The 25,592-nt window shown below is 44.5% G+C and overlaps 1 protein-coding gene across 1 annotated transcript in view; it reads right to left on the minus strand.

Moving 5' to 3' along the window:
• Positions 1-25,592, minus strand: part of baiap2l1b (BAR/IMD domain containing adaptor protein 2 like 1b) — an 89,487-nt gene that overhangs the window by 44,542 nt on the left and 19,353 nt on the right. Inside the window, exon 4 of the mRNA XM_038987815.1 lies at positions 1,238-1,299. Within this exon, the coding sequence (XP_038843743.1) occupies positions 1,238-1,299 (62 nt within the window). The remainder of the gene's footprint in view (positions 1-1,237; positions 1,300-25,592) is intronic.

A 25,592-nucleotide genomic window follows, 5' to 3' on the forward strand; every position in this document is an offset into this window, starting at 1 on the left:
TGCTCTGCCTTCCATAGACACACCATGCATGACAACGCCTCCTCCAATCTCCAACTCTTTAATGGAATGAAGGAATTCATATTGTGACTCACACATACAGTCAGCGGAGGCCTTGACTAAACTAAAGCTGCTCTCCGATACAGAGGGGAGCTAGGGAAGAGAACAACAGTGACTTCTGGGGATAGAACCAGGCAGATATAATTACTAAAAACGGGGAAAAGGTAGGTTACGTTCTTAATGTAATCCGTTACAGTTACTAGTTACCAGTACATGATTGTAATCATTAACGTAACTTTTGGACTACCCAAACTCAGTAAAGTAATCTGATTACAGTTACTTTAGGATTACTTTCCCCTTAAGAGGCATTAGAAGAAGACAAAAAGGATCCATCAAACGCTTCTGGAGTATCATCATAGTGGTCTCTGACCTGTGGTCACTCTCTGAGGTGGAACAAACTTAAACTCCCTCCTGCTGAATTGAATGTCATTGAGAGAACAGAAAGGTGCCAGAATGTTTTTTCACAAACATCCTTTCTGAATTTAAAAGTCAATACAAGAAGTAATCATCTAGTTTTTCAAAAGTATCTGTAATCTGACTACAGTATTTTTTGCTGGTAATGTAATTGATTACAGTTACAGTATTTTTGGTAATCAGATTACAAGTAACTGATTACATGAATAAGTGTCTCCCTAACCTTGTATACTTATGATGATAAACATTTTTTATAGTTTGTAGAATAAGTTATTGTATGCCAACCATAACTACAGGCCTTGACAAGTGTGACTGTCATCAACAACAGTTCCCAGAGGCCCCGTCACAGGGCATGTTCAGACCTGCTCCCGTCCTATAAACAGGCTGTACACAATAACCAAACAGGTGCAACTTCTCCTCTAGCTTGTTTTTTGTTTTCTTCTCATCATCTTTGCTTTTTCTGTCCCTTGATGTTACATAGAGAGAAACACCATCCTGTGATTACTAATGGAGAGAGTTGAAGAGGGGGAAAGAGAAAGAGAGATTTGTGTTTGAAAGGAATTAAAAATGGTACATTGTGTTAAGCAGCAGAGAGAGAAAAAGAGAGAGGGAGAGAGAGAGGGCACACTGGACGAGGCAAGTCATGCAGGGAATTAAACAATAGATGACGCAAACACTCATGTACACACACACCTTGCAGAACACACACACACACACACACACACACACACACACACACACACACACACACAGAGGCAGTACTCACATTCTCCTCTAGCTCAAGGTGAACTTTCCTGTGGACCTCGGATATCTCCATCAGCACAACGCCTGTGGCGAGAGAGAGACATGCACTGATTGGCTGCTTGGCTCGTGGGGGGAAACAAGATTAGGGTTTTGGTCAGATTCTCTACGCTTCTCTTGAAGTGTGCACTATTGGACATGATCTACCCTTCTCCTGAAGTGTGCACTATTGGACATTATCTACCCTCCTCCTGAAGTGTGCACTATTGGACATTATCTACCCTTCTCCTGAAGTGTGCACTATTTGACATCATCTACCCTTCTCCTGAAGTGTGCACTATTAGACATTATCTACCCTTCTCCTGAAGTGTGCACTATTTGACATCATCTACCCTTCTCCTGAAGTGTGCACTATTAGATATGGACTGGTGGAAGGAATATGGTGGAAACTTGTTTACACCAATCCAATGCTTTTAAATGCATGTGGGGGAGTGTACACTTCTTCGTGAAGGGGTATCTGAACAGAACCACCCAAAAGGGTAGTCCGTACGATGTACATAGTCTCAAATGGTTGCTTTCCTTCATGAAAGAGAAAAGACATACAGTATACATCCCTCTGACAAGTGCTGAACTGACAAAAAGGTGGGGAATGGAAACAATGTTGACAACGCCGACAGAACAGTGACTCATTTATCCTGTTCAGTAGGGCACACCGAAGCCATGTGTTGCAAAAGGAAATGGAAATCTGTGTCATTATTGGACAAGCTCAGTTTGTATCTCCTGCGGTTCAGTCCATTTCAACAAGTTTTCTCCCTACTGAATACAACCCAGGATGGCTTTAATTCAGTTGTAAACTAAAATTGACCCTATTAATATTCGCTAACGTTGAGGAAACAGTGTGTCGTTACCACCTGCAGTTAGATAATCAAAAACAGCTCTAACTGCAGGGAACCAAAAACAATATCACTCTTTGCATGTTCCTCAACAGCCAATCAAAAATGGATTAAAACGTAATAACACCATAAAGCAACTGGAAATCATAACACCCAATTCATGCAGGTAGCCTAGTGGTTAGAGCGTTGGGCTGAAAGGTTGCTGGATCGAATCCCCGAGCTGACACGGTAAAAATCTGTCGTTCTGCACCTGAGCAAGGCAGTTAACCCACTGTACCCCTGGCGCCGAAGACGTGGATGTTGATTAGGGCAGCTCCCCGCACCTCTCTGATTCAGAGGGGTTGGGTTAAATGCAGAAGACACATTTCAGTTGAAGGTATTCAGTTGTACAACTGACCAGGTATCATCCTCCTTTCTCTGATAAGGATCCACCCACATGGCACTTGAGTGATTATCATAATGCATGTTGCTAATAAACGGATGAAAGGATATTGTTTTACTGATGCCTCTATCGTAACACGTTAAATCAAGTGACTCATCTTACGCAGTCTCACACAGAGTTTGGACACCTACTCATTCATAGGTTTTTGCTTTATTTTCTACATTGTAGAATAATAGTAAAAACATCAAAACTGTGAAATAACCTATATGGAATCATGTAGTAATGAAAAAAGTGTTAAACAAATCCAAATATTTTTTATATTCTTCAAAGTAGCCACCCTTTGGCTTGATCACAGCTTTGCACACTGTTGGCATTCTCTCAAACAGCATTTAAATTAACAGGTGTGCCTTCTTAAAAGTTAATTTGTGGAATTTATTTCCTTCTTAATGCGTTTGAGCCAATGTTGTGACAAGGTTGTGACAAGGTAGGGGTGGTATACAGAAGATAGCCCTATTTGGTAAAAGACCAAGTCCATATTATGTCAAGAACAGCTCAAATAAGCAAAGAGAAAGGACTGTCTATCATTACTTTAAGACACAAAGGTCAGTCAATACGGAACATTTCAAGAACTTTGAATGTTTCTTCAAGTGCAGTCGCAAAAACCATCAAGCGCTATGATGAAACTGGCTCTCATGAGGACCGCCACAGGAAAGGAAGATCCAGAGTTACCTCTGCTGCAAAGGATAAGTTCATTAGAGTTAACTGCACCTCAGATTACAGCACAAGTAAATGCTTTACAGAGTTCAAGTAACAGACACATCTCAACATCAACTGTTCAGAGGAGACAGTGTGAATCAGGCCTTCATGGTCAAATTGCTGCAAAGAAACCACTACTAAAGGGCACCAATAAGAAGATGAGACTTGCTTGGGCCAAGAAACAGGAGCAATGGACATAAGACCGGTTGAAAACTGTCCTTTGGTCTGATGAGTCCAAATGTGAGATTTTTGGTTCCAACTGCCGTGTCTTTGTGAGATGCAGAGTAGGTGAACAGAAAAATATATTTGTTTTACACCTTTTTGGTTACATCATGATTCCATATTTGTTATTTCATAGTTTTGATGTCTTCACTATTATTCTACAATGTAGAAAATAGTAAAAATAAAGACAAATCCTTGAATGAGTAGGTGTGTCCAAACTTTTGACTAGTACTGTACATAAAACTCAATATAATCAAAGCATATAATCAGCAGGAAGTAAGGGATTCCTTTGTTAATCCCACCCCTGTGTAATGTATCTCCTGAAACCATCATGTCTATATCTGAGTAGCTACTAACCCATGGAGGAGTGTGTGTCAGCCCTGTGACTAGACCACTTCCTGGACTGTAGGCCTACACAGTATGACGTAAACCTGGGTCATGTTCATTAGTTTTAAAACGTTTCCAGATGGAAAACTAAAATTAGCATTTCTTATTGGACAAGTCCAAGTATAGTCCCTCCTTGTTTCAGTGTGTTTTCTTCAGTTTGGTTCCTTTTTGAGCAGGAGCCAAGCTGGTCCTCCCTCTGATTAGACCCCCTCCTACTCTGTATGTCAGACTACACAGTAGGCTATATGATGTTCATCTGAGGAAAGCTTTGACTGTCTGTCTGGAGAGAGATTTTCCATTCCATGTCACCCCAGGCTATAGGCTGTCTGTCCCTCTTCTGTGGCACAGAGCTAGCAGAGAGACTGCGTCAGAAAGCTCTGATCAAACACAAGAGAGTAGTTTAATAATACAAAACAATAGACAGAATGTTCCATACTGGGACACAATGGCAGGGGAGAGGAGAGAGGGCAGAGGTCGAGTGGTTCAGTGCATTAAATACAGTAGTGATACACTATACAGGAAGAGAGCTTTAGTGTGGGACTGAACGAATGATGAACGAACTATACACTACTCATCTAGTATTTCCATATTATTCAACTGTGTTTGTTTACAGCAGGCAGGGATGGCTCTGCTCTGAGAGAAATACCCAGAGAGGAAAGTGCTGTTGTGACAGTATGTGACTGATCATTGATCAAACAAACCCAACCCAGGCGTTTCTGGATGGTTTGACATGAAGCAAGCTTTGTTCACTTACTGTTGAACATTGCATAATGAAGGTTAGTATTGTTCAATGATTATATTGGATTAGTCATAATCACATGACTACACATGAACAGTCGAATGCATTTAATTTCAACATCATTACACGTGACTAAATGTCTCAATATACCAACAATTAGTACACAGACTTATACATTTAATGAATGTTGTATTGACATGTTATGAATACATAAGCTACTGTGAAATGATGGAACATACAAATAAATACTGTGTCATATGAGCCCAGCTCCACTTGTTATTAACCCCCAGATTACAAAAGCTAAACACTGTCCCGAGACACTTCCACTCCCTGTCCCAGAGTGTGTCCCGAGACACTTCCACTCCCTGTCCCAGAGTGTGTCCCGAGACACTTCCACTCCCTGTCCCAGAGTGTGTCCCGAGACACTTCCACTCCCTGTCCCAGAGTGTGTCCCGAGACACTTCCACTCCCTGTCCCAGAGTGTGTCCCGAGACACTTCCACTCCCTGTCCCAGAGTGTGTCCCGAGACACTTCCACTCCCTGTCCCAGAGTGTGTCCCGAGACACTTCCACTCCCTGTCCCAGAGTGTGTCCCGAGACACTTCCACTCCCTGTCCCAGAGTGTGTCCCGAGACACTTCCACTCCCTGTCCCAGAGTGTGTCCCGAGACACTTCCACTCCCTGTCCCAGAGTGTGTCCCGAGACACTTCCACTCCCTGTCCCAGAGTGTGTCCCGAGACACTTCCACTCCCTGTCCCAGAGTGTGTCCCGAGACACTTCCACTCCCTGTCCCAGAGTGTGTCCTGAGACACTTCCACTCCCTGTCCCAGAGTGTGTCCCGAGACACTTCCACTCCCTGTCCCAGAGTGTGTCCCGAGACACTTCCACTCCCTGTCCCAGAGTGTGTCCCGAGACACTTCCACTCCCTGTCCCAGAGTGTGTCCGAGACACTTCCACTCCATGTCCCAGAGTGTGTCCCGAGACACTTCCACACCCTGTCCCAGAGTGTGTCCTAAGCCACTTCCACACCCTGTCCCAGAGTGTGTCCTAAGCCACTTCCACACCCTGTCCCAGAGTGTCCTAAGACACTTCCACTCCCTGTCCCAGAGTGTGCCCTAAGCCACTTCCACTCCCTGTCCCAGAGTGTGCCCTAAGCCACTTCCACACCCTGTCCCAGAGTGTCCTAAGACACTTCCACACCCTGTCCCAGAGTGTCCTAAGCCACTTCCACACCCTGTCCCAGAGTGTGTCCTAAGCCACTTCCACACCCTGTCCCAGAGTGTGTCCTAAGCCACTTCCACACCCTGTCCCAGAGTGTCCTAAGACACTTCCACTCCCTGTCCCAGAGTGTGCCCTAAGCCACTTCCACTCCCTGTCCCAGAGTGTGCCCTAAGCCACTTCCACTCCCTGTCCCAGAGTGTGCCCTAAGCCACTTCCACTCCCTGTCCCAGAGTGTGCCCTAAGCCACTTCCACTCCCTGTCCCAGAGTGTGCCCTAAGCCACTTCCACTCCCTGTCCCAGAGTGTGCCCTAAGACACTTCCACTCCCTGTCCCAGAGTGTGCCCTAAGCCACTTCCACTCCCTGTCCCAGAGTGTGCCCTAAGCCACTTCCACTCCCTGTCCCAGAGTGTGCCCTAAGCCACTTCCACTCCCTGTCCCAGAGTGTGCCCTAAGCCACTTCCACTCCCTGTCCCAGAGTGTGCCCTAAGCCACTTCCACTCCCTGTCCCAGAGTGTGTCCTAAGACACTTCCACTCCCTGTCCCAGAGTGTCCTAAGACACTTCCACTCCCTGTCCCAGAGTGTCCTAAGACACTTCCACTCCCTGTCCCAGAGTGTCCTAAGACACTTCCACTCCCTGTCCCAGAGTGTCCTAAGACACTTCCACTCCCTGTCCCAGAGTGTCCTAAGACACTTCCACTCCCTGTCCCAGAGTGTGTCCTAAGACACTTCCACTCCCTGTCCCAGAGTGTCCTAAGACACTTCCACTCCCTGTCCCAGAGTGTCCTAAGACACTTCCACTCCCTGTCCCAGAGTGTGCCCTAAGCCACTCCACCTCTCCGAGTGTCCCAGTCTCCAGCCCCACCCTGCCCTGTGGGCTGTGGCTGGCATACTCACCACAGTTCAAACAACATCGCTGACTAAAGGGCACCAGAACATCCTGGTAAATGTGTCCTTTGTCAGGACATGGAGGGAGAGAGAGAGGGAGGGAGTGGGGTAGATGAGACGGGAACAGATAGTGGGGTGGCACTAGGAGAAAAAGGAAGGAGAGATAGAGAGAGAGGGGCCTGTGCAGGGAGAGAGAAAGCTCTGTGAAAGAAGCCTGTGCATGGCACCATGTTCAGACCCCTGACCTACCATTCAACTTATCCCATTGTTAGTGTCACTTAAATCCAAATCGCTCTCAGCACAAAATAATTCACCAGTTAAAAAAGTAGCAAAGTATCCATTGACAACACAGCTCCTTCATCTCAGCTAAACTGCTGCTACAATACCTTGAAAATGTAGCTCGCAATGTCCTACTGATTACCACGCTGACTTTTTGTATAACTACGTTTCAAGAAGGAAAACGTTTTGATGCTGAGCCTAAATCTAAGTGGAGACTGGAAGGCATATATTTAGCAGTAACAACAACCCAACTAATAGTATGTTTATATGCAGTGTGTATGGACAGAATGTTGCCAAGCAACAAGTGTAGCACATGGGGATGTTTGAAATGTACTTCTCAGCCTTAAGTGTCCCGCTTGCGTCGCCTCATTACTTAGCCTTTGAGGTGGCGCAATCGGCTAAGATGCTCAAGAAAGGACGGTCATGTGGGCTAGCAAGGCAGAAGTCCAGAGTTGGCGGCAGATATGAGACGAAGGAAGGAAGTGGTACTCGCTAAGCAAGCAGTGTGACGTCCTTTACACCAGCATGGTCAATTGAGAGCAGTGTGAAGCACAACGCTGTCCAAATGGACAATAGCCTAGTAGAAATACTGCCAGTATTATCCAATGGTTTAACCCAATCAAACTAAAATTACCAATCGTTGTTAATGGTGCTGACTGACTCATGAGTATGGTTTGTCTGTGGTAGATGTGGTGTTGGGTTAATGGTCCTGACTGACTCATGAGTATGGTCTGTCTGTGGTATATGTGGTGTTGGGTTAATGGTCCTGACTCTCATGAGTATGGTCTGTCTGTGGTAGAATGGTCCTGACTGACTCATGAGTATGGTCTATCTGTGGTAGATGTGGTGTTGGATTAATGGTTCTGACTGACTCATGAGTATGGTCTGTCAGTGGTAGACGTGGTGGTAGACGTGGTGGTAGACATGGTGGTGGGGCCTGGTGCTTTGAGCTCAGTAATACCTATTAAATGAGCCATGAGGAAAATCATGAATGTTACTAGGGATGTGACAAATGGAAAAATGTTCTTAACGTTTATCAGTTTCCCACATGAATTCACAGTGTAGCTGCGCTGCTGCCAGCAACGGTTTGGGTCTCAAGGTGCGTCCCTTTCAGATGTTGAAGCATTGCACCTGTATTACCATTACTGTACCTCAACTCCACCTCGCAAAGTTGGCATTTCCTTCTCATTTAACTTCTCAAAGTATTACCATACAGGACTTGGCCGCTGTAGCAGCATGGCGATGACCTAGTGGTGGAGAATAGACTCCCAAATAATTGATTCCTCGACTCCTTGCACATCGACTTCTTTGAATAATGTGGCTAATACAGGTATATTTTATACTGACATTTCTGACCACTTTCCAATTTTCCACTTCTCTTTGGCAGATGGAAATGAACAGATGGGAATGATTAGTAGCATTAAATGTAGAACATTTAACAAAAGTAATTGTGAGCACTTTAAGATGTTGATTGGTGATATTTAAAGGGAAAATGTTTATAATCAGGCCGAAGTGGAGTCTACTTACCAGACTTTTCTCATCTTTCAATTCTGTATTTCACCACTGCTTTCCCTTAGTTAAACGACGTAAGAAAGCATCAAAATGGGTCTCAAAAAAAGTTTTATAAAAAGTTTCTCACAAATACCTCTCCCCTGAATTCTGCAAATTACAAAAAGTATAAGAACCTCATTCAGATATCAAAAAAATCTATATTTTTCCACTAACAAATTCCAAGAATGCTTATATAAAGTGAACATGGAAAATTAATAACTTTGTGAATGTGGGTTCCTCTCGGTCAAATAAATTTGAGAAAACTGATGGCAATCCCTTGGATTACATTAAGGGACATTTCCCTTCTCTGCTTCAGTTTGATCCTCCTGATGTAATAGAGGTGATGGAGGTACAGTGCCTTGCAAAAGTATTCATCCCCCCTTGGCCTTTTTCCTATTTTGTTGCATTACAACCTGTAATTTAAATGGATTTTTATTTGGATTTCATGTAATGGACATACACAAAATAGTCCAAATTGGTGAAGTGATTTTATTTTATTTTTAAATGGAAGAGTGGTGCGTGCATATGCCTTTGCTGTGAAGCACCTAAATAAGATCTGGTGCAACCAATTACCTTCAGAAGTCACATAATTAGTTAAATAAAGTCCACCTGTGTGCAATCTAAGTGTCACATGATCTCAGTATATATACACACCTGTTCTGAAATGTCCCAGAGTCTGCAACACCATTAAGCAAGGGGCACCACCAAGCAAGAGACACCATGAAGACCAAGGAGCTCTCCAAACAGGTCAGGGACAAAGTTGTTGAGAATTACAAATCAGGGTTGGGTTATAAAAAAATATCCAAAACTTTGAACATCCCATGGAGCACCATTAAATCCATTATAAAAAAACGGAAAGAATATGGCACCACAACAAACCTGCCAAGAGAAGGCCGCCCACCAAAACTCACAGACCAGGCAAGGAGGGCATTAATCAGAGAGGCAACAACGAGACCAAAGATAATCCTGAAGGAGCTGCAAAGCTCCACAGAGGAGATTGGAGTATCTGTCCATAGGACCACTTTAAGCCATACACTCCGCAGAGCTGGGCTTTACGGAAGAGTGGCCAGAAAAAAAGCCATTGCTTATAGAAAAAATTAAGTGAAGAAGGTACTCTGGTCAGATGAGTCTAAAATTGAGCTTTTTGGCCATCAAGAACAACACTATGTCTGGCGCAAACACAACACCTCTCATCAGCCCGAGAACACCATCTCACAGTGAAGCATGGTGGTGGCAGCATCATGCTGTGGGGATGTTTTTCCATCGGCAGGGACTGGGAAACTGGTCAGAATTGAAGGAATGATGGATGGTGCTAAATACAGGGACATTTTTGATGGAAACCTGTTTCAGTCTTCCAGAGATTTGAGACTGGGACAGAGGTTCACCTTCCAGCAGGACAATGACCCTAAGCATACTGCTAAAGCAACACTTGAGTTGCTAGTCAAAGCCTAGTCAAAGCCCAGGCCTAGTCAAAGCCCAGACCTCAATCCAATTGAGAATCTGTGGTATGACTTAAAGATTGCTGTACACCAGCGGAACCCATCCAACTTGAAGGAGCTGGAGCAGTTTTGCCTTGAAGAATGGGCAAAAATCCCAGTGGCTAGATGTGCCAAGCTTATAGAGACATACCCCAAGAGACTTGCAGCTGTAATTTCTGCAAAAGGTGGCTCTACAAAGTATTGACCTTGGGGGGTGAATAGTTTTGCACGCTCAAGTTCTGTTTTTTTTGGTCTTATTTCTTGCTTATTTCACAATAAAAAAATATTTAGCATCTTCAAAGTGGTAGTTGTTGTGTAAATCAAATGATACAACCCCCACCCAAAAAAAACATTTTAATTCCAGGTTGTGAGGGAGTATTTGGGGAGTTTCTCCCATTCTTCTCTGTAGATCCTCTCGAACTCTGTCAGGTTGGATGGGGAGCGTCACTGCACAGCTATTTTTTGGTCTCTCCAGAGATGTTCGATCGGGTTCAAGTCCGGGTTTTGGCTGGGCCACTCAAGAACATTCAGAGACTTGTCCAGAAGCCACTCCTGCGTTGTCTTGGCTGTGTGCTTAGGGTCATTGTCCTGTTGGAAGGTCAACCTTTGCCCCAATCTGAGGTCCTGAGCACTCTGGATCAGGTTTTCATCAAGGATCTCTATGTACTTTGCTCCGTTCCTATTTCCCTTGATCCTGACTAGTCTCTCAGTCCCTGCCGCTGAAAAACATCCCCACAGCATGATGCTGCCACCACCATTCTTCATCGTAGGGATGGTGCCAGGTTTCCTCCAGATGTGACGCTTGGCATCTTGGTTTCATCAGACGAGAGAATTTTGATTATCATGGTCAGAGTCCTTTAGGTGTCTTTTGGCAAACTCCAAGCGGCCTGTCATGTGCCTTTTACTGAGGAGTGGCTTCAGTCTGGCCGCTCTACCACTTAGTTTTTCTTTTTGTTGGGGGGGGGGGGGCAGATCAGCTTTAATACTGCAGATTGTAGCTTCCATCAGTGTAACTGTCTGCATAATATCCAATCCCCCATATATATTTTTTAAATATATTCCCCCTTATTATTTTCCCCTAACCCTACCACCCCTTCCCTAATTGGAGTAAATTGATGGACAACCGACTACAACACTTAGGCTTCTACTTACAGCTTATACATACTATATACATTTTATGGACACAATGTATTTTACAATAGTTATCTTTTGTTTGTTTTTAATCCCATCCTTCAGCTACCCTCAACCTCTCCAATCTATATCTGAAGACCATCCAGTTTGATTTCTATTTGCCATGTGTTTTTAACTGTGCTGTTTCACAAAAGTTCTGAATATATATACATTTTAAAGACAATATACACTGCTCAAAAAAATAAAGGGAACACTTAAACAACACAATGTAACTCCAAGTCAATCACACTTCTGTGAAATCAAACTGTCCACTTAGGAAGCAATACTGATTGACAATAAATTTCACATGCTGTTGTGCAAATGGAATAGACAAAAGGTGGAAATTATAGGCAATTAGCAAGACACCCCCAATAAAAGAGTGGTTCTGCAGGTGGTGACCACAGACCACTTCTCAGTTCCTATGCTTCCTGGCTGATGTTTTGGTCACTTGAATGCTGGCGGTGCTTTCACTCTAGTGGTAGCATGAGACGGAGTCTACAACCCACACAAGTGGCTCAGGTAGTGCAGCTCATCCAGGATGGCACATCAAAGTGAGCTGTGGCAAGAAGGTTTGCTGTGTCTGTCAGCGTAGTGTCCAGAGCATGGAGGCGCTACCAAGAGACAGGCCAGTACATCAGGAGACGTGGAGGAGGCCGTAGGAGGGCAACAACCCAGCAGCAGGACCGCTACCTCCGGCTTTGTGCAAGGAGGAGCACTGCCAGAGCCCTGCAAAATGACCTCCAGCAGGCCAGCGTTTTGTCTTGAACCATTCTTGGGTGCTTTTTAAAGTGTATTTGGGGTCAATGTCCTGCTGGAAGACCCATGACCTTCGACGGAGACCCAGCTTTCTGACACTGGGTCCGACATTGCGCTCTAAAATACCTTGGTATTCACCTGATTTCATGATGCCATGTACACGTTCAAAGAACCCAGCACCAGAGGCAGCAAGCAACCCAAAACATCACTGACCCTCCTCCATGTTTGACTTTAGGGAAGGTATTCTTTCGTTGAAAGCTTAATTTTGTTTTCTGTAAACATACAGATTGTGTGCTTTACGAAAAAGCTCTATTTTGGTCTCATCTGTTCACAGGACATTTTCCCAGAAGGGTTTTGGCAAGTTCAGGTGTGTTTTGTCAAATTGCAGCCGGGCTTTCTTGGGGTCCTTCTGGGTCTCCTACCATATAACCCCCTTTCATTGAGTTGGTGGCGGATTGTGCTAGTTGAAACTGTCGTACCTTGTGTCTGAAGATCAGCTTGAATTTGTGTGGCAGTTGATCAAGGTGATTTCTCCACAATTCAAACAATCCTTCGCTGCACAATTCCATCAAGTTCTCTCTTGCGGCCACATCCAGGGAGGTTGGCGACAGTGACATGGGCCTTAAACTTCTTAACAACATTATGCACAGTGGAAACAGGAACATCAAGGTCTCTGGAGATGGACTTGTAACCTTGTGTCTGACCTCCTCAGATAATTCTCTGCTTTTCTTTCTTTTCTCCATGCTCGTTCCGGTACACACAGTTACACAAAACAGGAGAATGAGTCCTTTTCTCTATTTAAACTGGTTTAATATGTGATGTTTATACTGCAGGCACCTTCAACTCACCACAGGTTTGTTCAATTCCAATGTAAATGAGAATCACCTGCTTGAAATCTAATAATTTCTAACTACTTGTAGAAGGTGACAATAATATTGTCCAGGCCATTTTAGGATTTCTTTGTGGAATTAGCAAAGATTCAGTAAATTATTCAATTTCTTTTGTTTTGTTCAACTGCACACCGAAGACATACATATGTGGATACCAAAATATGTTTTAATTTCAACGGATTTCTGGAAGAAATGCTGCATTATTTGAAAAAAGTGCCAATATTTATGGCCACGACTGTACATAGGTTGGAGTCATTAAAACTTGTTTTTCAACCACTCCACAAATTTCTGGTTAACAAACTATAGTTTTGGCAAGTCGGTTAGGACATCTACTTTGTGCATAACAAGTAATTTTTCCAACAATTGTTTACAGACAGATTATTTCACTTATAATTCACTGTATTACAATTCCAGTGGGTCAGAAGTTTACATACACTAAGTTGACTGTGCCTTTATACAGCTTGGAAAATTCCAGAAAATGTCATGGCTTTAGAAGCTTCTGATAGGCTAATTGACATCATTTGGGTCAATTGGAGGTGTACCTGTGAATGTATTTCAAGGCCTACCTTCAAACTCAGTGCCTCTTTGCTTGACATCATGGGAAAATCAAAAGAAATCAGCCAAGACCTCAGAAAAAATTGTAGACCTCCACAAGTCTGGTTCATCCTTGGGAGCAATTTCCAAACGCCTGAAGATACCACGTTCATCTGTACAAACAATAGTACGCAAGTATAAACACCATGGGACCACGCAGCCATCATACCGCTCAGGAAGGAGACAAATACTGTTTCCTAGAGATGAACGTACTTTATTGCGAAAAGTGCAAATCAATCACAGAACAACAGCAGGACCTTGTGAAGATGCTGGAGGAAACGGGTACAAAAGAATATCAACATAACCTGAAAGGCCATTCAGCAAGGAAGAAGCCACTGCTACAAAACTGCCATAAAAAAGCCAGACTACGGTTTGCAGCTGCACATGGGGACAAAGAATGTCCTTTTTGGAGAAATGTTCTCTGGTCTGATGAAACAAAAATAGAACTGTTTGGCCATAATGACCATCGTTATGTTTGGAGAAAAAAGGGGGAGGCTTGCAAGCCGAAGAACACCATCCCAACCGTGAAGCGTGGGGTTGGCAGCATCATTTTGTGGGGGTGCTTTGCTGCAGGAGGGACTGGTGCACTTCACAAAATAGATGGAATCATGAGGAGGAAAATTATGTGGATATATTGAAGCAACATCTCAAGACATCAGTCATGAAGTTAAAGCTTGGTCGCAAATGGGTCTTCCAAATGGACAATGACCCCAAGCATTCTTCCAAAGTTGTGGCAAAATGGCTTAAGGACAACAAAGTCAAGGTATTGGAGAGGCCATCAAAGCCCTGACCTCAATCCCATAGAATATTTTTGGGCAGAACTGAAAAAGTGTGCGCGAGCACGGAGGCCTACAAACCTGTCTCAGTTACACAAGCTCAGTCAGGAGGAATGGGCCAAAATTCACCCAACTTATTGTGGGAAGCTTGTGGAAGGCTACCCGAAACGTTTGACCCAAGTTAAACAATTTAAAGGCAATGCTACAAAATACTAATTGAGTGTATGTAAACTTCTGACCCACTGGGAATGTGATGAAAGAAATAAAAGCTGAAATAAATAATTCTCTCTACTATTATTCTGCCATTTCACATTCTTAAAATGAAGTGGTGATCCCAACTGACCTATTAAATGTCATGAATTGTGAAAAACTGAGTTTAAATGTATTTGGCTAAGGTGTATGTAAACTTCCGACTTCAACTGTATCGCAAATTTGGAATGCTGTATCTCCCAATTTCTTGGCTTGAAACTTCAGTGAAGCAGGACCTATCTATCATCAATGAATAGGCTAGGATATTCTACAGGCAACAGACCGAAGACTGAACACACACTCGCATCATTACCAAAAAGAAAGAGCAGGGATGTAATCATTAGTGCAAACAGTTTGCAACTAAAACAAGAGTTTCTATTGGACAAATTCAGGTAGGTCCCTCCCAGTTTCATGCATGCCTCGCAAATTCACCAAAAGTAGTTGTTGTACTTCAATTACACAACTTTCCCCTAGGCCTTTATTGCCTATTGTCTGGTTAGTCTAAAACACAGAAAATAATGTGTTTTGTGATAACAGCACTGTGATTTTGTGGTTGAAATAACAAAACATCACTTTTCGGTTAGAGATTTTTCATAACATTAAGGAACCCCTAAATGGTACCCTATTCCATATGTAGTGTACTTTCTGGGGAATAGGGCCCTATGGGGGCGGCAGGTAGCCTAGTGGTTAGCACGTTGGGCCAGTAACCGAAAGGTTGTAAGATCGAATCCCCGAGCTGACAAGGTAAAAATATGTCGTTCTGCCCCTGAACAAGGCAGTTAACCCACTGTTCATAGGCTGTCATTGTAAATAAGAATTTGTTCTTAACTGACTTGCCTAGTTAAATAAAAAGGTAAAATGGGACATAGGCTAATTTCAGTAGCAGCCATAAACAGAAAGATTATGTGAGACTATTCCAGGATAAGGAGACTATTCTGTGATGAGGAGATTGGATCAGTAATGGCTGCAGGAAACAACAAATGCAAATTAGACAGATGACTACATCAATATGACTGCAGTGCTCAGTGATACTCATTACAGGTTAGGATGGGGAGACTTGAAACAGTCACTGGCTTTCTAAAATAAAGCAACATGAACATATCATTTGTTTGAGCAGATTGGTGTCCAGGTAAGTTGAATACCAATAATGTACGTTTTTTAAGTTATAGTCTTTGTCCCAAAACATAACTTAGACAACTATATACACTGAGTGTACAAAACATTAAGGACACCTGATCTTTCCATGACAGACTGACCAGGTGAATCCAGGTGAAAGCTATGATCCCTTATTGATGTCACTTGTTAAATCCACTTAAATCAGTGTAGATGAAGGGGAGGAGACAAGTTAAAGAATAATTTTTAAGCCTTGAGACAATTAGACATGGATTGTGTATGTGTGCCATTCAGAGGGTGAATGGGCAAGACAAACGATGTAAGTGCCTTTGAACAGGTTATGGTAGTAGGTGCCAGGCGCACCGGTTTGTGTCAAGAACTGCAATGCTGTTGGGTTTTTCACGCTCAACAGTTTCCCATGTGTCTCAAGAATGGTCCACCACCCAAAGGACATCCAGCCGATTTGACAACTGCGGGAAGCATTGGAGTCAACATGGGGCCAGCATCCCTGTGGAACGCTTTCGACACCTTGTAGAGTCCATCCCCCGATGAATTGAGGCTGTTCTGAGGGCAAAAGGGGGTGCCACTCAATATTAGGAAGGTGTTCCTAATGTTTTGTACACTCAGTGTATATTTAAGCAATAAGGCCCGAGGGGGTGTGGTATATGGCCAAAATACCACGGCAATGGGCTGTTCTTATGCATGACGCAATGCAGAGTGTCTGGATACAGGCCTTAGTCATGGTATATTGGCCATATACCACAAGCCCCTGAGGTGCCTTATTGTTATTAGAAACTGGTTACCAACGTAATTAGAGCAGTAAAAATACATGTTGGTATACAGTCTGATATACCACGGCTGTCAGCCAATTAGCATTCAGGGCTCGAACCGCCCAGTTTATAATCTGCAGTATGCAATAGATAAATAATCATAATAAATGTACATCTGATAACATCTGGAATGTACACACAAACACACTCACTCCAAGTTGTTTGGGAAAAAAGCATCTCTATGCTTGCATGCAAATCGTCCCACAGTCCCTCCGATGTTTTTGACTGCGGGCAAAAGAATCCTAGCATCAACAGCAGGTGCCACCTGACACACTGCAAAACATGGGTTATCTAAATGGGTTGGAAGCCATTCAAAATAATGGAACAGACAGCAGTGTGTGTGTGATGGGATAGTGGGAACGTTCTCCCAACGTTGTCCCAGCGAGGCAACATCCTACTTCACAACACTGGGGTGGACAAAGGCACCATCCGGATGGGCCTTCAGATAAACTGTCCATCCAAGGTGACAGGACAGAAGAGGAATGTTGTCCAAAAACAAAACTCAATTTTTCAGTGAGACGGACAACTTGCCTCGCAGCACTGGTTGAGAAGGAGCTGCCTGGCAGACACATGAGAGACGACACTGTGCATTGCTGCACTTCAGTTTACTTCTCTGGTTTCAAACCATCCAGCGAGTTGGGTTACATCTCAGAGACAGTGAGACAGAGAACAGAGAGTTGGGTTACATCTCAGAGACAGAGAACAGAGAGTTGGGTTACATCTCAGAGACAGTGAGACAGAGAACAGAGAGTTGGGTTACATCTCAGAGACAGTGAGACAGAGAACAGAGAGTTGGGTTACATCTCAGAGACAGAGAACAGAGAGTTGGGTTACATCTCAGAGACAGTGAGACAGAGAACAGAGAGTTGGGTTACATCTCAGAGACAGTGAACAGAGAGTTGGGTTACATCTCAGAGACAGTGAGACAGAGAACAGAGAGTTGGGTTACATCTCAGAGACAGTGAGACAGAGAGTTGGGTTACATCTCAGAGACGGTGAGACAGAGAACAGAGTTTGGTTACATCTCAGAGACAGTGAGACAGAGAACAGAGTTTGGTTACATCTCAGAGACAGTGAGACAGAGAACAGAGAGTTGGGTTACATCTCAGAGACAGTGAACAGAGAGTTGGGTTACATCTCAGAGACAGTGAGACAGAGAACAGAGAGTTGGGTTACATCTCAGAGACAGTGAGACAGAGAACAGAGAGTTGGGTTACATCTCAGAGACAGTGAGACAGTGAACAGAGAGTTGGGTTACATCTCAGAGACAGGGAGACAGAGAACAGAGAGTTGGGTTACATCTCAGAGACAGTGAGACAGAGAACAGAGAGTTGGGTTACATCTCAGAGACAGTGAGACAGAGAACAGAGAGTTGGGTTACATCTCAGAGACAGTGAGACAGAGAACAGAGAGTTGGGTTACATCTCAGAGACAGTGAACAGAGAGTTGGGTTACATCTCAGAGACAGTGAGACAGAGAACAGAGAGTTGGGTTACATCTCAGAGACAGTGAGACAGAGAGTTGGGTTACATCTCAGAGACGGTGAGACAGAGAACAGAGTTTGGTTACATCTCAGAGACAGTGAGACAGAGAACAGAGTTTGGTTACATCTCAGAGACAGTGAGACAGAGAACAGAGAGTTGGGTTACATCTCAGAGACAGTGAACAGAGAGTTGGGTTACATCTCAGAGACAGTGAGACAGAGAACAGAGAGTTGGGTTACATCTCAGAGACAGTGAGACAGAGAACAGAGAGTTGGGTTACATCTCAGAGACAGTGAGACAGTGAACAGAGAGTTGGGTTACATCTCAGAGACAGTGAGACAGAGAACAGAGAGTTGGGTTACATCTCAGAGACAGTGAGACAGAGAACAGAGAGTTGGGTTACATCTCAGAGACAGTGAGACAGAGAACAGAGAGTTGGGTTACATCTCAGAGACGGTGAGACAGAGAACAGAGAGTTGGGTTACATCTCAGAGACAGTGAACAGAGAGTTGGGTTACATCTCAGAGACAGTGAGACAGAGAACAGAGAGTTGGGTTACATCTCAGAGACAGTGAGACAGAGAACAGAGAGTTGGGTTACATCTCAGAGACGGTGAGACAGAGAACAGAGAGTTGGGTTACATCTCAGAGACAGTGAGACAGAGAACAGAGAGTTGGGTTACATCTCAGAGACAGTGAGACAGAGAACAGAGAGTTGGGTTACATCTCAGAGACAGTGAGACAGAGAAAAGAGAGTTGGGTTACATCTCAGAGACGGTGAGACAGAGAACAGAGAGTTGGGTTACATCTCAGAGACGGTGAGACAGAGAACAGAGAGTTGGGTTACATCTCAGAGACAGTGAGACAGAGAACAGAGAGTTGGGTTACATCTCAGAGACAGTGAGACAGAGAACAGAGAGTTGGGTTACATCTCAGAGACGGTGAGACAGAGAACAGAGAGTTGGGTTACATCTCAGAGACAGTGAGACAGAGAACAGAGAGTTGGGTTACATCTCAGAGACAGTGAGACAGTGAACAGAGAGTAGGGTAACATCTCAGAGACAGTGAGACAGAGAACAGAGTTGGGTTACATCTCAGAGACAGTGAACAGAGAGTTGGGTTACATCTTAGAGACAGTGAACAGAGAGTTGGGTTACATCTCAGAGACAGTGAGACAGAGAACAGAGAGTTGGGTTACATCTCAGAGACAGTGAACAGAGAGTTGGGTTACATCTCAGAGACAGTGAACAGAGAGTTGGGTTACATCTCAGAGACAGTGAACAGAGAGTTGGGTTACATCTCAGAGACAGTGAGACAGAGAACAGAGAGTTGGGTTACATCTCAGAGACAGTGAACAGAGAGTTGGGTTACATCTCAGAGACAGTGAGACAGAGAACAGAGAGTTGGGTTACATCTCAGAGACGGTGAGACAGAGAACAGAGTTTGGTTACATCTCAGAGACAGTGAGACAGAGAACAGAGTTTGGTTACATCTCAGAGACAGTGAGACAGAGAACAGAGAGTTGGGTTACATCTCAGAGACAGTGAACAGAGAGTTGGGTTACATCTCAGAGACAGTGAGACAGAGAACAGAGAGTTGGGTTACATCTCAGAGACAGTGAGACAGAGAACAGAGAGTTGGGTTACATCTCAGAGACAGTGAGACAGTGAACAGAGAGTTGGGTTACATCTCAGAGACAGTGAGACAGAGAACAGAGAGTTGGGTTACATCTCAGAGACAGTGAGACAGAGAACAGAGAGTTGGGTTACATCTCAGAGACAGTGAGACAGAGAACAGAGAGTTGGGTTACATCTCAGAGACGGTGAGACAGAGAACAGAGAGTTGGGTTACATCTCAGAGACAGTGAACAGAGAGTTGGGTTACATCTCAGAGACAGTGAGACAGAGAACAGAGAGTTGGGTTACATCTCAGAGACAGTGAGACAGAGAACAGAGAGTTGGGTTACATCTCAGAGACGGTGAGACAGAGAACAGAGAGTTGGGTTACATCTCAGAGACAGTGAGACAGAGAACAGAGAGTTGGGTTACATCTCAGAGACAGTGAGACAGAGAACAGAGAGTTGGGTTACATCTCAGAGACAGTGAACAGAGAGTTGGGTTACATCTCAGAGACAGTGAGACAGAGAACAGAGAGTTGGGTTACATCTCAGAGACGGTGAGACAGAGAACAGAGAGTTGGGTTACATCTCAGAGACAGTGAGACAGAGAACAGAGAGTTGGGTTACATCTCAGAGACAGTGAGACAGAGAACAGAGAGTTGGGTTACATCTCAGAGACGGTGAGACAGAGAACAGAGAGTTGGGTTACATCTCAGAGACAGTGAACAGAGAGTTGGGTTACATCTCAGAGATAGAGAACAGAGAGTTGGGTTACATCTCAGAGACAGAGAACAGAGAGTTGGGTTACATCTCAGAGACAGTGAGACAGTGAACAGAGAGTTGGGTTACATCTCAGAGACAGTGAGACAGAGAACAGAGAGTTGGGTTACATCTCAGAGACAGTGAGACAGAGAGTTGGGTTACATCTCAGAGACAGTGAACAGAGAGTTGGGTTACATCTCAGAGACAGAGAACAGAGAGTTGGGTTACATCTCAGAGACAGTGAGACAGAGAACAGAGAGTTGGGTTACATCTCAGAGACAGTGAACAGAGAACAGAGAGTTGGGTTACATCTCAGAGACAGTGAACAGAGAGTTGGGTTACATCTCAGAGACAGTGAACAGAGAGTTGGGTTACATCTCAGAGACGGTGAGACAGAGAACAGAGAGTTGGGTTACATCTCAGAGACAGTGAGACAGAGAACAGAGAGTTGGGTTACATCTCAGAGACGGTGAGACAGAGAACAGAGAGTTGGGTTACATCTCAGAGACAGTGAGACAGTGAACAGAGAGTAGGGTAACATCTCAGAGACAGTGAGACAGAGAACAGAGTTGGGTTACATCTCAGAGACAGTGAACAGAGAGTTGGGTTACATCTCAGAGACAGTGAGACAGAGAACAGAGAGTTGGGTTACATCTCAGAGACAGTGAACAGAGAGTTGGGTTACATCTCAGAGACAGAGAACAGAGAGTTGGGTTACATCTCAGAGACAGAGAACAGAGAGTTGGGTTACATCTCAGAGACAGTGAGACAGAGAACAGAGAGTTGGGTTACATCTCAGAGACAGTGAGACAGAGAACAGAGAGTTGGGTTACATCTCAGAGACAGTGGGACAGAGAACAGAGAGTTGGGTTACATCTCAGAGACAGTGAGACAGAGAACAGAGAGTTGGGTTACATCTCAGAGACAGTGAGACAGTGAACAGAGAGTTGGGTTACATCTCAGAGACAGTGAGACAGAGAACAGAGAGTTGGGTTACATCTCAGAGACAGTGAGACAGAGAGTTGGGTTACATCTCAGAGACAGTGAACAGAGAGTTGGGTTACATCTCAGAGACAGTGAACAGAGAGTTGGGTTACATCTCAGAGACAGTGAACAGAGAGTTGGGTTACATCTCAGAGACAGTGAACAGAGAGTTGGGTTACATCTCAGAGACAGTGAACAGAGAGTTGGGTTACATCTCAGAGACAGTGAACAGAGAGTTGGGTTACATCTAAGAGACAGTGAACAGAGAGTTGGGTTACATCTCAGAGACAGTGAACAGAGAGTTGGGTTACATCTCAGAGACAGTGAACAGAGAGTTGGGTTACATCTCAGAGACAGTGAACAGAGAGTTGGGTTACATCTCAGAGACAGTGAACAGAGAGTTGGGTTACATCTCAGAGACAGTGAACAGAGAGTTGGGTTACATCTCAGAGACAGTGAACAGAGAGTTCGGTTACATCTCAGAGACAGTGAACAGAGAGTTGGGTTACATCTCAGAGACAGTGAGACAGAACAGAGAGTTGGGTTACATCTCAGAGACAGTGAGACAGAACAGAGAGTTCGGTTACATCTCAGAGACAGTGAACAGAGAGTTGGGTTACATCTCAGAGACAGTGAGACAGAGAACAGAGAGTTGGGTTACATCTCAGAGACAGTGAACAGAGAGTTGGGTTACATCTCAGAGACAGTGAACAGAGAGTTCGGTTACATCTCAGAGACAGTGAGACAGAGAGTTGGGTTACATCTCAGAGACAGTGAGACAGTGAACAGAGAGTTGGGTTACATCTCAGAGACAGTGAGATAGAGAACAGAGAGTTGGGTTACATCTCAGAGACAGTGAACAGAGAACAGAGAGTTGGGTTACATCTCAGAGACAGTGAACAGAGAACAGAGAGTTGGGTTACATCTCAGAGACAGTGAGACAGAGAACAGAGAGTTGGGTTACATCTCAGAGACGGTGAGACAGAGAACAGAGAGTTGGGTTACATCTCAGAGACAGTGAGACAGAGAACAGAGAGTTGGGTTACATCTCAGAGACAGTGAGACAGAGAACAGAGAGTTGGGTTACATCTCAGAGACAGTGAGACAGAGAACAGAGAGTTGGGTTACATCTCAGAGACAGTGAACAGAGAACAGAGAGTTGGGTTACATCTCAGAGACGGTGAGACAGAGAACAGAGAGTTGGGTTACATCTCAGAGACAGTGAGACAGAGAACAGAGAGTTGGGTTACATCTCAGAGACAGTGAGACAGTGAACAGAGAGTAGGGTAACATCTCAGAGACAGTGAGACAGAGAACAGAGTTGGGTTACATCTCAGAGACAGTGAACAGAGAGTTGGGTTACATCTCAGAGACAGTGAGACAGAGAACAGAGAGTTGGGTTACATCTCAGAGACAGTGAACAGAGAGTTGGGTTACATCTCAGAGACAGTGAACAGAGAGTTGGGTTACATCTCAGAGACAGTGAACAGAGAGTTGGGTTACATCTCAGAGACAGTGAGACAGAGAACAGAGAGTTGGGTTACATCTCAGAGACAGTGAGACAGTGAACAGAGAGTTGGGTTACATCTCAGAGACAGTGAGACAGAGAACAGAGAGTTGGGTTACATCTCAGAGACAGTGAACAGAGAGTTGGGTTACATCTCAGAGACAGAGAACAGAGAGTTGGGTTACATCTCAGAGACAGTGAGACAGAGAACAGAGAGTTGGGTTACATCTCAGAGACAGTGAACAGAGAACAGAGAGTTGGGTTACATCTCAGAGACAGTGAACAGAGAGTTGGGTTACATCTCAGAGACAGTGAGACAGAGAACAGAGAGTTGGGTTACATCTCAGAGACGGTGAGACAGAGAACAGAGAGTTGGGTTACATCTCAGAGACGGTGAGACAGAGAACAGAGAGTTGGGTTACATCTCAGAGACAGTGAACAGAGAGTTGGGTTACATCTCAGAGACAGTGAGACAGAGAACAGAGAGTTGGGTTACATCTCAGAGACAGTGAGACAGAGAACAGAGAGTTGGGTTACATCTCAGAGACGGTGAGACAGAGAACAGAGAGTTGGGTTACATCTCAGAGACAGTGAGACAGAGAACAGAGAGTTGGGTTACATCTCAGAGACAGTGAGACAGAGAACAGAGAGTTGGGTTACATCTCAGAGACAGTGAGACAGTGAACAGAGAGTTGGGTTACATCTCAGAGACAGTGAGACAGAGAACAGAGAGTTGGGTTACATCTCAGAGACAGTGAGACAGAGAGTTGGGTTACATCTCAGAGACAGTGAACAGAGAGTTGGGTTACATCTCAGAGACAGAGAACAGAGAGTTGGGTTACATCTCAGAGACAGTGAGACAGAGAACAGAGAGTTGGGTTACATCTCAGAGACAGTGAACAGAGAACAGAGAGTTGGGTTACATCTCAGAGACAGTGAACAGAGAGTTGGGTTACATCTCAGAGACAGTGAGACAGAGAACAGAGAGTTGGGTTACATCTCAGAGACGGTGAGACAGAGAACAGAGAGTTGGGTTACATCTCAGAGACAGTGAGACAGAGAACAGAGAGTTGGGTTACATCTCAGAGACGGTGAGACAGAGAACAGAGAGTTGGGTTACATCTCAGAGACAGTGAACAGAGAGTTGGGTTACATCTCAGAGACAGTGAGACAGAGAACAGAGAGTTGGGTTACATCTCAGAGACAGTGAGACAGAGAACAGAGAGTTGGGTTACATCTCAGAGACGGTGAGACAGAGAACAGAGAGTTGGGTTACATCTCAGAGACAGTGAGACAGAGAACAGAGAGTTGGGTTACATCTCAGAGACAGTGAACAGAGAACAGAGAGTTGGGTTACATCTCAGAGACAGTGAACAGAGAGTTGGGTTACATCTCAGAGACAGTGAGACAGAGAACAGAGAGTTGGGTTACATCTCAGAGACGGTGAGACAGAGAACAGAGAGTTGGGTTACATCTCAGAGACAGTGAGACAGAGAACAGAGAGTTGGGTTACATCTCAGAGACAGTGAGACAGAGAACAGAGTTGGGTTACATCTCAGAGACAGTGAACAGAGAGTTGGGTTACATCTCAGAGACAGTGAGACAGAGAACAGAGAGTTGGGTTACATCTCAGAGACAGTGAACAGAGAACAGAGAGTTGGGTTACATCTCAGAGACAGTGAACAGAGAGTTGGGTTACATCTCAGAGACAGTGAGACAGAGAACAGAGAGTTGGGTTACATCTCAGAGACAGTGAGACAGAGAACAGAGAGTTGGGTTACATCTCAGAGACAGTGAGACAGAGAACAGAGAGTTGGGTTACATCTCAGAGACAGTGAGACAGAGAACAGAGAGTTGGGTTACATCTCAGAGACAGTGAGACAGTGAACAGAGAGTTGGGTTACATCTCAGAGACAGTGAGACAGAGAACAGAGAGTTGGGTTACATCTCAGAGACAGTGAGACAGAGAACAGAGAGTTGGGTTACATCTCAGAGACGGTGAGACAGAGAACAGAGAGTTGGGTTACATCTCAGAGACAGTGAGACAGAGAACAGAGAGTTGGGTTACATCTCAGAGACCGTGAGACAGAGAACAGAGAGTTGGGTTACATCTCAGAGACGGTGAGACAGAGAACAGAGAGTTGGGTTACATCTCAGAGACAGTGAGACAGAGAACAGAGAGTAGGGTAACATCTCAGAGACAGTGAGACAGTGAACAGAGTTGGGTTACATCTCAGAGACAGTGAACAGAGAGTTGGGTTACATCTCAGAGACAGTGAGACAGAGAACAGAGAGTTGGGTTACATCTCAGAGACAGTGAACAGAGAGTTGGGTTACATCTCAGAGACAGTGAACAGAGAGTTGGGTTACATCTCAGAGACAGTGAGACAGAGAACAGAGAGTTGGGTTACATCTCAGAGACAGTGAACAGAGAGTTGGGTTACATCTCAGAGACAGTGAACAGAGAGTTGGGTTACATCTCAGAGACAGTGAACAGAGAGTTGGGTTACATCTCAGAGACAGTGAGACAGAGAACAGAGAGTTGGGTTACATCTCAGAGACAGTGAGACAGAGAACAGAGAGTTGGGTTACATCTCAGAGACAGTGAGACAGAGAACAGAGAGTTGGGTTACATCTCAGAGACAGTGAGACAGAGAACAGAGAGTTGGGTTACATCTCAGAGACAGTGAGACAGAGAACAGAGAGTTGGGTTACATCTCAGAGACAGTGAGACAGTGAACAGAGAGTTGGGTTACATCTCAGAGACAGTGAGACAGAGAACAGAGAGTTGGGTTACATCTCAGAGACAGTGAGACAGAGAGTTGGGTTACATCTCAGAGACAGTGAACAGAGAG

This window comes from Salvelinus namaycush, chromosome 3, assembly GCF_016432855.1.
Source record: "Salvelinus namaycush isolate Seneca chromosome 3, SaNama_1.0, whole genome shotgun sequence".
Classification (NCBI taxonomy): domain Eukaryota; kingdom Metazoa; phylum Chordata; class Actinopteri; order Salmoniformes; family Salmonidae; genus Salvelinus; species Salvelinus namaycush.